At 37.2% G+C, this 12,788-nt stretch overlaps 2 protein-coding genes across 4 annotated transcripts in view; both read right to left on the reverse strand.

Annotated features, from left to right (window-relative positions):
• Positions 1–513: 513 nt before the first annotated feature.
• LOC126758099 (gelsolin-like) overlaps positions 514–12,788 on the reverse strand; it is a 127,416-nt gene continuing 115,141 nt past the window's right edge. For all 3 annotated transcript variants that reach the window (XM_050472149.1, XM_050472133.1, XM_050472141.1), the window contains exons 4-10: positions 12,405–12,600; positions 11,703–11,996; positions 9,429–10,486; positions 9,121–9,366; positions 8,950–9,060; positions 8,763–8,888; positions 514–658 (exon numbers count right to left, since the gene is read on the reverse strand). In XM_050472149.1, the coding sequence (XP_050328106.1) occupies positions 599–658; positions 8,763–8,888; positions 8,950–9,060; positions 9,121–9,366; positions 9,429–10,486; positions 11,703–11,996; positions 12,405–12,600 (2,091 nt within the window). In that variant the 3' untranslated portion in view covers positions 514–598. The remainder of the gene's footprint in view (positions 659–8,762; positions 8,889–8,949; positions 9,061–9,120; positions 9,367–9,428; positions 10,487–11,702; positions 11,997–12,404; positions 12,601–12,788) is intronic.
• LOC126758196 (uncharacterized) lies at positions 4,662–5,507 on the reverse strand. The gene has a single exon (XM_050472317.1). The coding sequence runs from the start codon at positions 5,443–5,445 to the stop codon at positions 4,669–4,671; it is 777 nt and encodes a 258-aa protein (XP_050328274.1). The 5' UTR covers positions 5,446–5,507; the 3' UTR covers positions 4,662–4,668.

A 12,788-nucleotide genomic window follows, 5' to 3' on the forward strand; every position in this document is an offset into this window, starting at 1 on the left:
ATTGCCGATAGTGTTGGGAATAGTACGCTCAGTAGGCCGATTATGTTGACCATAAGTTGAGTGCTGCGCGCGAAACACATTCTTTATAGAACGTGAATTTTCGTAATAAAGTAATAAAATTATGTAATAATGTAATAAAATGCTAAACAATACTGAACGAAGATAACACAACAACTTGCCACGACTCACGTGCTATAAGTCAGAAAAAGGCTATTGAAAAAATTTCCTCTACTTAGATCACCCCTTGGTTGGCGTCTGCTGAAACAAATCGACCCTTAAATGAAGACTGGGATTTAGCTTCTGTTGCATTGCAATTCTGATCAAATAATTTTAATTGTAAGTCTTGAAGTAATGCCCGCGTGTAATTTCAAATTTCTTAAACAAAATAGTTACTTTTCCACAAAAATATATAATTTTTACTTTAAAATTGTTTAAGTACATAAGTAGTTGAAATGCAAGCAGTACAAACTTCTTAATATAAATGTATATCAAAATATCTTTAAGCCAAAAAAGTACAAAATATCAAAGGACATCAGTTTATTTCCCACAGATAATCACGTCATATAACTGTATATATATTTAATTCCATATTGGCAGCTCACAGTGTTGCATTATGCTTCTTCACCTGCGCCTTGACATCATCATACGATATTATTGACTGTTGCAAGCGGAAAATTTATTGAAGAAAAATATATAATTTCACAAAAATATTTATATTAAGTTAACAGATTTATACAAATATGCATGCATGATATATAACGCTTTTTGCACGATACAATTAATTTAAATAACTCATACAAAAACAACAAAACAATGCAAATATTATGGAAAATGATATCCTAACAGCTTCCATGGGAAAAAATTACGAACAAACAGAACAGAATAATGAAGATAAAAGCATAAATGAAGCGCACAGACACACTAAATATACATACAAGTATATGTGTGTGTGTGTGTATTTATGAGTTGAAAATGCTGAAATGCATTAAATTGGAAACGTGTAAATTTAAGCGCGAAAATACGAACATTTCAGCACGTAAAAAGCGAGCGTGTAATAAGCAGCCATGTTAGATATTCAAGCAGACACTCAGTGTTTTCAACTTTTTTCCGAACTGTCGCCGACACTTTTTCTGTCGCTTCACTAGCTTGTATTTTTCCTTTACTACACGGGTGCTCACACATCAATAATCAACTATTTTTCCACGCTTTAGCATAATAAACGTGAATAATTTTCAGCGAAAAATGTTATGTAACAGTATTTTTATCATTTTTAATCTTGTGGTCGCAAAAAGCTATAACAACAATATTTGTCTAAGTACATTTATTAAATATGATATAATTTGTATTAAAACAAAATTTCCGGTTTTTCTTTTGTACATGAAACAATGAAATTTTGTTACAATCACAACTTTTTAACATTTTCAGTTTAAATTGTTGCATTCATTAATTATTATGTAAAATTGCGTTGTTTATCTTTAAATCAAATTTGTGTGCAAAAATAATTCAATTTATTTGCAAATTCGCTTATGCCGTTAAAAATTAATGCACCTGCATAAATATATAAGCAGCTCGAAAATATTTTCTGGCAGCTAAATTTAATTGAATTATTTGTAAATGTCCAATTTATCAGAAGAATGACTTAACTCAGGAGTAAATAAATAAAAAAAACGTTGAAAGCTTTAATTTTTTTCGCAAATTCAAGTTTTCCTTACAAGAACTTGATTTTGATCGATCAATATAGGGACTCTATCTGAACAATTTCTTCAGATATTTCATTATTGTCTTAGAGAATAAGACATGCCAAATTTCGTGGAGAAATCTCTGCAAATGAAGAAGTGTTCCATACAAGCACTTGCTTCCAATTATTCAGTTTGTACGGCAGCTAGATGCTATAGAAGTTCGAATAGACTTTTCCAAAGTTTCTGATCGATAATCGAAAATTGAGAGATTCGTGCGCATATATACGTACTTACAGATGAACATGGCCTCCATAGGGCCACCGAAGCATCCTTCAGGAAATACAAACACTATTTACAGGGCTTAAAAAGTGTAAACTAGTAAACGCACAGAAATAAACGCATTGTTTGCCTTGAAATATATTAAGGTGCCGAAACGGTGTATATTGAGGGGTACACTTAGTGTGATATTTGAAAAAAAAAAAAATCATTTTTTGTCGTTTTGCATATTCGATAGTTTGTATTTTTAGTTTTTACTTCAAATATTTTTTAAGTTACAAAACGATCAAATTTGGAATAAAGTTAATTTTTTTTTAAACGCAACAGTGAAGAACCTTTTAACTTTAAGAAAAAAATGTCTTTAAAAATTGTTCTGTCCTCCCATAAATATGTATGTAACGGGAGTTTCAAGTAGAGGTTCTATTTTTTAATAGAATTTTTTGATAGATCACACGTGAGATCACGCTGTGAAGTGAAGAAAATATAGCAGCCGTAGCTGAGAGTATACACGAAGATCAAAGAGAGTCGATTCGGTGCCGTTCGCGGCAACTCGGACTAACATATGAAACGTTTTGGCGCACGTCGAGATCTTAAATTGAAAGCGTACAAAACACAGCTTATGCGAGGATTAAAGCCGTTTAACTTTCCCTAGCGACATCGCTTCGCTATATGGGCTCTTTAAAATTTCATGAAATTTCCGAGCCAAATTTTGTTCAGCGATAAGGCCCATTTCTAGCATTGAGCTAAAGTATGTAAACAAGCAAAATTTCTGCACTTGGGACGAACTGCCCTTTCATCCAAGGAAAAACAACGGTTTGGTGTGGTTTATGAAACAGTAGAATTATCACTCCACATTTCTTCAAACTGATGCCGGTGAGAACGTAAGCGTCAATGGCGACCATTATCGCACAATGATAACCGACTATTTGATGCCTGAAATTGAAGCTCGTGTTTTCGGCGACATTTGATTTCAACAAGACGGCACCAATTGCCACACATCGCATCAATTAATGGATTTATTAAGACAACACTTCGGTGAAATAATTTTACGTTTTGGACTGGTCCATTGGACACCAATATCGTCTCATATCTCACCGTTAAACTTTTTCCTATGGGAATATGTAAAATCTAAAGTCTATACGGACAATTTAGCTTCGATTCAGGCTTTGGAAAAAAACATTGCATTTTGGATTGCGAGAGAATTATATTCGAAGCAATTATATTTCTTAGCGAGTTCAATAAAATGGTGAAAATTAAAAAATAAGAAGGTATCGACTAGCATAGTTTTACAGAATATTATCGCAATAATGATAATAATAGAAAAATCTACAAACTAACATTATTATTTACAAGTATACTTGCCTGATAAGTTTGTAATGCACATACATATATGTACAAGTACATGCCGTTATATGCGTAAAATAAGGTATAATAATAATGCTGACAACTTACCTGTAACCACAATTTTATTTGAGGAAATTGGTTTCCACATATTTAGTCGAGATGGAATTTAAAGCAACAGCTTTAAAAGCAAATTTAAGACTGTATGGTGCATTCCATGACAAATGCGTGTAGAAAAAAAAATATAAATGGAAACTCGTTAAAAGTCACTCTATCGCAAACCATAAGGAGAGTTATGAGGGTATGGATTACTTAATTCCATTTTAAAAATTAAATTTTCAAATATATGGCAACCCTAGACAAATAAGTTTTTTTTGTTTTGTTTTTATTTATTATATTAAATTTTCAAGTTTTTAACTATTATTTATTAAAAAGGGTTGCCACCAATCTACAATAATTAAAATAAAACCAAGTGGTAACCCTCTTCAAATAATATTATAGTTTCTATGGTAAGCTGTTTTTATCCCTTTCATTTTTTACTGTTTCCTTATCATATAATTTTTTTTTAATTAAAATTCTTAAACATATGGCAACCTTTCAAAATTTTTGTTTTTAATTTTCTTAGCCGTTTGAAAAAGTTTTGGTTAAGTTAGTTTCATCATTATATGGCTAGCGTGACGAAATTTTGTTGCGTAACACAATTTCGTTGCCCAATTTAATTACGAAAATTCTAAAAAATTAGTCGAACTCTTCACAGAACAGGAAAATATTTTTTATAAAAAAAAGTCAAGTCCTTTTAACTACTTTTTCTTTTATAACAAAAATTATTCTCATATCCGTCGAACTGGAAAACGCCATATAAGCACACACGCATATGCATAAGCAGTATAATGCACCAGCTCCTCTACACTTACTCTACACATACTTTATTTACTAGTTTCTCTATGCTTATTTTGAGGACCATGTACATATACTTACGTTTTCATGTATATGTGTAGCAAACAGAGTATTATTTGCGTAAATTTAGAAGCAAAACAAGCGAAGGAGATTAATAATGCAAGCATTCATGCTAATAGCTTCATAAATTTACAAGTGCATGCACATATATCCCTAAGCACTTACACTTAAACATAAATAGTGCCATACAAGTAAAAACCAAAATGCTTAAAAGCGAATAAGAGAAGCGGAAAGTGAGTAGGTACTTAGTCACCCTGCATTTAATATATTCACATATTGGTGATATAAGGTAGTCAAAACTAACAATATCGGTTCTAAATATTGCATTTTACTCCATTATTATTACTTTTTTAACTTTTTTATTTTTATTTTAATTTTTTTTTTAATTTTATATACCTAAACAATCATTAAAGATCTATATATCTACTGTTTCTAGTTCCCTGACTTCTGGCAAACTTTCTGTGCGTCGCATTCTCCAACGTTTGCGCTCATCGAGGGACACAACATCAACGCCATCACTCTCTGCTTCCTCATCCTGCGCCGTACTTGAATTCTTACTTGAAACTAATCTTCTCTCCACAGCGTAATTGGTCTCCACAATTAATTTCAGCTTGTTATCAGGCCCTGTGGAGGGGTAAAGTAACGCCGCAGTCGATACAGTCATGCCCAACAACATTTTCTTTAATAAATTGGTATTAGAGAGGGTCGCCAACTTCTCGGCATATTGCAGATTATGTTTAAATTTCAATTTCGTTGTCAGCAGAAGCCCTAAATAACCGATTTGCGGTTTGGCTTCGACCAACATATTGCCCTGTTTGATACGCTCTTGCTCAACTTTCTTTATACGTGACTTCAAAACGGCGTCGGTTTTGTTTTCACCCAGCTGTAGACCAATTGAACTCAGCCAATCTTGTATTAACACCACCTCGGCATTGCTGGCGCTGGCAACATCCGTTAAATGCCTCTTGATCACCGCTAGCGCAATATCATCGGCAGCACCAACTATTTTCGCCACTCTCGGGTTCTGCTGTCGTGCGATGGCTTCGCGTATGGCGTTCCAGTGAGTCTGATTGTGCATCGCGGCTTCTATGCCTTGGAGACCTTCAACAGCGTCTGGGAACTCATTCACGTTGCCAAGACTAAGTGGTTCGTTTATATTTATTATTGTATATAATTTTTGTGACGCAATCATTCAAAATACCTTGTGTTTTCTTCATTTTGTTGTAAGGCGGCTATTATTTGTTCCCAATCTGCTTTATTATAAGCGTTTTTCACATCCAATGTAACGACGCGATAGTATTCTTGAAAGCCGTTTCGAACCCTTTTACCTTCAATGGATTTCTCCGACATACTTTCTACAACATCAGTAGGAAGTGAGCTTACGTGATTTCTTGGACTGTCTAAGGTTTCTTTACTCTCATTCCTTGCTTCGTTTTCGTTCTATCTCACATGTATGTGTATAGTTGTTAGTTTGTATTAGTGTTCAACATGAAAGTACGCAAATGGTACTCAATAAAAACAATAAATATGACATAACTAAACATTAAGGAATTTTCATAATATTTACAGTATTGACTTATATTTCTATGTGACGAATATTCGTCTTTCCAAGCACGCGAACCTACAACCAATAATCAAAATAGTTGTCAAAAATTAACGTATCAAGTGTGCCAGAGGTCCAGTCAACTTCCCCAACTTTTCATTGCGTCATCTTAGGCGGCTTCTCTAAGGGAGGCTCAAGCATGCAATCTGTGAAAAACCTAGGGCTCATCTTTCATAGAAAGCTTTTATGGAGGCCAAATATTGAGAAGAGAATAGAGAAGGCATCGGTTGCCTTAAACTTCCATAAGAGAGCTATATGGAAAAGGTGAGGACGCTCTCCAAAGGCGATATTTTGGATCTACGGAACCTCAGTCAAACCAATAATATTACGTAGTCGAAAAAGTCTTTTCGTATTATACCAGTAGATGTCGTTGCAGTCCTATATCTTCTGTGTTACTAATGACTTTGTGTCATACCATATAGTGTTGGAAAGGTGAGATTTTATGCTTCATTTAAACAAAAAAAATTTAATTCTGAAAAAAGTTACAGCTGTTCAAAAAGGAGTGAAAATAATGAAGAAATTCGTTTCGAATAGTGTTTCGAAATTTTTGTATAAAAAAGGGTAGAATGCCAAGCAAGCCACGAATGAAATTTGTCAAGTTTGCGGAGACGATGCTGTATTAGTTCATGTAGCGCAACAATGATTCGCTCGCTTCTGTTCTGGAAGTTTCGATGTGAAAGATGCACCTCGCACTGGTCGACCTATCGTTTAAAAATTCAATGAAAGTATGGAAAATATTGACCAGGACCGTCACATCACGAAACGAAATGAAATCGAACCATTTTTTAAGCGAATGGTAACAAAAGACGAAAAGTGAATATAATTCCACAATAATGTGCGAAAAAGATCGTGGTCCAAGATAGATAAAGCTCAACAAATGGTCGCAAAACCAGGACTCACGCCTCGAAAGGTTATGTTGACTGTTTGGTGAGATTGGAAAGGAATCAGCCACTATGAGCTGATCCAGTCTGGTCGAACGATTGGTTCTAAATTTTACTTTCAACAACTGATGAGATTAAACCAAGCAATTGAATAAACGGTGGATATTGCCGGCAGATACATTGCTGCGAAAGTCGCTCTAAGGGAAAGCTGAGTATATGAAGGGTCCAAACACGGGCACGCTGAAATTCTCTCTTCTTTCAACTGCATCCCTGAAAACCACATACCATTTCTTTGCCCATATACAAACCATCCACATATCCGGATGGTTAGAAATCGCTGAATCCATCAAAAATTTATCTTTAATAGGCCTGTAACCACTTTTGAAGCCATTTCTAGACATTCCAATTTACTAGTGAAATTACTACCAATTTTCGAGATACTCTACAAGCCATAAAAACCGATATTTTTCTCTCAAATATTTTTCAATCGAGTAGAATTTCTAATGAAATTTCAACTTTGTGAGAAGAAATGCAGCGTTACATAGAAAAGGTTAGGTGAATATACGTATTATTGAGGAGGAAATCACAGATTTTTTTCAAAAAACTTTGCAAACACGTGACTCTAATTAGGAAATATACGATGAAACAAGTAAGGAAGAGCTAAGTTCGGGTGTCACCGAACATTTTATACTCTCGCATGATAAAGTGATAATCGAGATTTCATTATACGTCATTTATGTACATATTTTTCAAATACCGTATTTTTGTAAAGTTTTATTCCGCTATCATCATTGGTTCCTAATGTACTATATATGTATTATACAGAAAAGGCATCAGATGGAATTCAAAATAGCGTTATATTGGGAGAAGGCGTGGTTGTGAACCGATTTCACCTATATTTCGTACATGTCATCAGGGTGTTAAGAAAATATTATATACCGAATTTCATTGAAATCGGTCTAGTAGATCCTGTTATATGGTTTTGGTTCCATAAGTGGGCGAGGCCACGCCCATTTTCAATTTTTAAAAAAAGCCTGGGTGTAGCTTCCTTCTGCCATTTCTTCCGTAAAATTTAGTGTTTCTGATGTTTTTTGTTAGTCGGTTAACGCACTTTAGTGATTTTCAACCTAACCTTTGTATGGGAGGTGGGCGTGGTTATTATCCGATTTCTTCCATTTTTGAACTGTATATGAAAATGCCTGAAGAAAACGACTCTGTAGAGTTTGGTTGACATAGCTATAGTAGTTTCCGAGATATGTATAAAAAACTTAGTAGGGGGCGGGGCCACGCCCACTTTTCCAAAAAAATTGCGTCCAAATATGCCCCTCCCTAACTTTATAGGTTTTCGGTTTCCGCCATTTTGTGGGCGTGGCAGTGGGCCGATTTTGCCCATCTTCGAACTTAACCTTCTTATGGAGCCAAGGAATACGTGTACCAAGTTTCATCATGATATCTCAATTTTTGCTCAAGTTACAGCTTGCACGGACGGACGGACGGACAGACGGACGGACACAGACCATCCGATTTCGACTCTACTCGTCCTATATCTGACTCTTTTAGTTTTAGGACTTACAAACAACCGTTATGTGAACAAAACTATAATACTCTCCTTAGCAACATTGTTCGAGAGTATAAAAAGAACCTTTAGAAAAAAAAGCTATATCGTAAACAACTAATCATGTTGATAAAAATAATCATGTTTTTGACAGTAATCAGAATAAGTATTTTTCATATACAATTACATACATATAGACAATTTCCATAGCAAAAGACCAATATAAGGAAAATATTTTCAAATAATTGGCAGCATTTGCAACTAAAAAATCATTTGCAAGACTGAAATGGAAGCTTTATAATACTTACGTTTTGAGATTCCAATATCTCATTACTTTCGAATTTAAACTATGAAATATTTAGAATAAATACAAAGCCGAAATACATATAATTTACAAAAACAATAACAACAGCGCATAGCCAATCAATAAAGCAGCCTTAAAACAAGCACATTCATTCAAGTCCACTGACCTTCCAGTAGTCATTGTCCCAGAAAGGAAACATACGTGTAAATACACGCGGCTCATTGCCCTGAACAATACGAATCACGCTGACAGTATCGACAGTGCGGTCGGTAGGCTCTTGTTTGATGTATTTCTAGAGAACAAAAAGGTGTGGTAAATAGTTGTGAAAAATTCGTGATTGCATAATAAGTTACCCGAGCCATTTGTAAAATTTTGGCATTTTCCTCTACAGATGCACCGGAGCCAACCCACATGTAGATTTCATCACCGGCATCCAACAACATGACGTCATCAACATCGAGATCCTGAAAAAATTGTATATTACAGCACTTTATCGTTAGCCAGACATCACTAAGATTACTCACCGATTGCTCGAATTCGCGCACCTCCTCCACCTTAGTACGCCAGGCCACCAATTGACAATGGAACAGACGCGGTTCCAACAATGGTGCACCCAGATCGTTAACGCTGCGGTCATACTCACCCTCACCATGCAATTCTTCCCAGAATTCCGAGGGTTCAGAACCTTCTTCAATCACCTTCGTCTTGCCATGTGGCCAGTAGTGAGCAAAACGCTCATTCGCAGAAGATTTTTCAAAATCGGAAGCACCCTTTTGAATGCAGAGTATTACTCATTTGTACATATAACACACATTCAATATCACAAACTCACCTGACCAATCCATATGTAGACTTTGTGATCGAGCGTGATTAGCGCAAAGACATCACCAGAAGCTAACGATGAGGCGTCACAGTTCACTTCGGTCGCATGTACATCGGTCGCGTCGGTGCCGCGTACGCGGAAGAGTTGCGCACTCTTCGGCTCTTCGGTGAATGGCGTAATCAGCTTACCCTTGAAGATTTTCAAGAAATGACGCGGCTCATGACTTTGGCCGGTGCGCACCAATATGGCATTCTCCTCCTGTGCCATAGCCAAACCGTCATTGAATGAACGCTCCTTCACGGCATCACTGGCTTTTGCACCTTCCCACACATAAATGAGCTTGCCAGACTCACCACTCTTAGCGCTATACTTATAGGTGATAATGTAGGCATATTGACCGATCAGCGGTGTGGTGCCTTCGAAGTCTACAATACTGCGCACCACATCATCTTCCGACTCTGAGCTGAACTTAATAATATGTTCGATATCGCGTTCGCCAAAGTCGGGCATAAAAGCAATTGCACGTCCGCCACTCTTCTTCAGATTCTGCACAACTGAATCCACATCCTCGGGTTCCTCATAATCGGAGTCGTCTGTGCTGTAACCCAATGCGGTGCGTACCAAACGCTTATGATATACGCCTTGATCATGCCAAGTGGAGAAGTATTGTTTGAAGGGCGCCGGTTCACCATCCTCCACGACACGATGCACCTGTGTCCAGGTTGGATACGAATTAGTCTCTAAAAAATGCTCAGCTGCTTTCATTGCACTGGTCTTTTCCTTTTGTGTTGAATTACGTCCGACCCAAACATAAATGCCGGAGTCGGTGTCAAGTATGAAGCTGTCATCTGTGTTAAGCATTTCTTGTCGTAGTGGCTTTTCGGATATCTTTTCGATTTCCAAAGACCCGCTAGCGTCACTAACTTTATACAGTGTAACTGCTTTGATATCGGCCGTCTCGAAGGCGCCGTCCTCTTCGTCTGTGCTCTCATCTGGCACTTCGTCAGCCGAACCAGAGCCGAGTGTAGTGAAGAAATGCTCCTTCGCAAAATCAGAGGAGAAGTTGTCTACATGCGAAAAAATTAAGTAATATGTAATATGAGATGGGTGTGAGAGCGAAGTCATGACACTTTATAGAAAAGTTGTATATCTTAAACTTTAAACAGTATTAATCCTAGTCTTATAGTCGTGTTCTTATCTCTTATATCGGGTCATTTTTTAAGAGCTTGATAACTTTTTTAAAAAAAAACGCATAAAATTTGCAAAATCTCATCGGTTCTTTATTTGAAACGTTAGATAATTAATAATAATATATAATTTCATTTAAATGTTGACCGCGGCTCTTATATAAAACTTTTTCGAGCATTTCGGCAATTAATTTCTTCGGAAATGTTGTCTTCCATAATAGTTGCTTTATTCTTTAGACCTTCACGTAAACTGGCGTTAAATCGCATGATCTTGGTGGCCAACTTACGGGTCCATTTCTTGAATGAATTGTTCTCCGAAGTTTTCCCTCAAAATGGCCATAGAATCGCGAGCTGTGTGGCATGTAGCGCCATCTTGTTGAAACCACATGAGTCAACATTTAAATGAAATTATCTTCAAAAAGTAAATGTCATGAACCAATCTAACGTTTCAAATAAAGAACCGATAAGATTTTGCAAATTTTATGCGTTTTTTTTTAAAAAAAAGTTATCAAGCTCTTAAAAAATCACCCGATATAAATCATTAATTCTTAGCATAAACTTATTCTCCTTCATGAACTGGAGTTTAAACTTATTAATGAGTTGCTTCTGATTTGGAGTCTTCTGAGAGATATTCATAAAGTTTTTTTTATAGCATGTAATGGCTTAGAGACTCTCAAAACAGGAAGACGATAAGCAAATTTTAAAAGAATAATTTTATGAAGAGTTAGTTCTATTCCACTTTAAGACCTACTAATACCTGTACTTACAAATCTACATGTAACACGAAGCTTCCTTCTCATTTAAAGAAGATTTCAAACATTTTCGGTATACGGCATAATAACCGGTAGGTAGGTTAGCTTAATCTGGTATCCACGCATAGACCAAATTTGGTCCTTTGCGATACCAGATGGAATTAACCAGTAGGTAATCTTCCAAAAACAAGTTCTCCAGACAACACTGAAATTGACGACGCTAAACACAGCATTCTTCCTTACTTAAACTTCGCTGCTCTTCATGAGACGTATTGCTTTCCAACTTACAAATTACTGACGCACCAAGTTGCCTTTGACTTGTACAATAATTTTCGACTACTCACCAATAATGTTCACCTTCGAACGTCCATGATGGTCCTGATCACGTATTTCATTTGCAGCGTAAATGGCTTTCAAACGCTCCAAACGCTTCGCCTGCTCGCCCACATAGACGAGTATCTCTTCGCCCGCATCCAAAATGAAACAATCGCCGCGATTCATCGACGTTATAGACAACGCCACCTGACGCACCCGCACATTGCGTTTACCCTTCACCTGGAAGAGACGCTTCTCGCCAGCAGCATTCACATCGACATGCTCGAAACCGGTGGCCACGCCGCCCTTCTCGTAGCGCACACCTACAAGCGTTAATGCAAATTAATTAGACACGTCAATGGACTGAACGCAACCCTTGCAGAGTCAGCTTGCGCACCCCCGCCAACCACGACCATTAGCGCGGAGGTGCAAACTGTGCGAGTGCTGCTGCCAATACCCCGTACATGGATGTAGATGAATGTTGAAAAGTGCAATTTCGTAGAGTTTTTAGTGCAACGCAATTTATATTTGCATTGAGTCGATGCTGAGAGCTGCCATTAACCGCCGTGGCAACTGGTCACCTGCCAACAGCTCACCGCTAACGGCCAAGAGCTCACAGCACCCACCCACTAACCAACAACCGCAAAAGCATTGCGTTGCGGAAGTTCGCCGGTGCCTCATTTGGTCGCGTGAAACTTTTTAATGCGTAATTTTTGCAAACGGCAACTTACCATTTTTAAAGTAGCTGAGGAACAATTGTGATTCATGATCTTGAACTTCGCGATGCTGCACCGGTGCGCCATCCAGTTGGTCGTCCAGTTGCACGGTGCAAATGGCCGCAGCGCCCGCCTCGTCGGTGGTCGTCTCAGCGCCTAGCCAAAAGTGAATGTCCCACGAAAGTTTTTGGCTCTTCGGGTCTTCGGTGGTCTAAAGCGGGTGGCCGGTGTAAGGAGATGTGCGAAAATGAGTGTCAGTAAGGACAACAATAACAAAGGTATTTAAACTTAGTATGTAATGTGGTGCGTGGCAAATGCAAGAAAAATGGCACCAACAAAGAATTGCTTCGTTGTTGAGCGTGTACCTCGCTTATTTTGCTCGTGAGTCTAAGACAAATT

The sequence above is a fragment of the Bactrocera neohumeralis genome, chromosome 2 (genome assembly GCF_024586455.1).
Source record: "Bactrocera neohumeralis isolate Rockhampton chromosome 2, APGP_CSIRO_Bneo_wtdbg2-racon-allhic-juicebox.fasta_v2, whole genome shotgun sequence".
In the NCBI taxonomy this organism is placed as follows: domain Eukaryota; kingdom Metazoa; phylum Arthropoda; class Insecta; order Diptera; family Tephritidae; genus Bactrocera; species Bactrocera neohumeralis.

Coding starts and splice junctions, on each gene's coding strand:
- LOC126758196 (XM_050472317.1), bottom strand. CDS start 5,445: ATGATTGCGTCACAAAAATTATATACAATAATAAATATAAACGAACCA.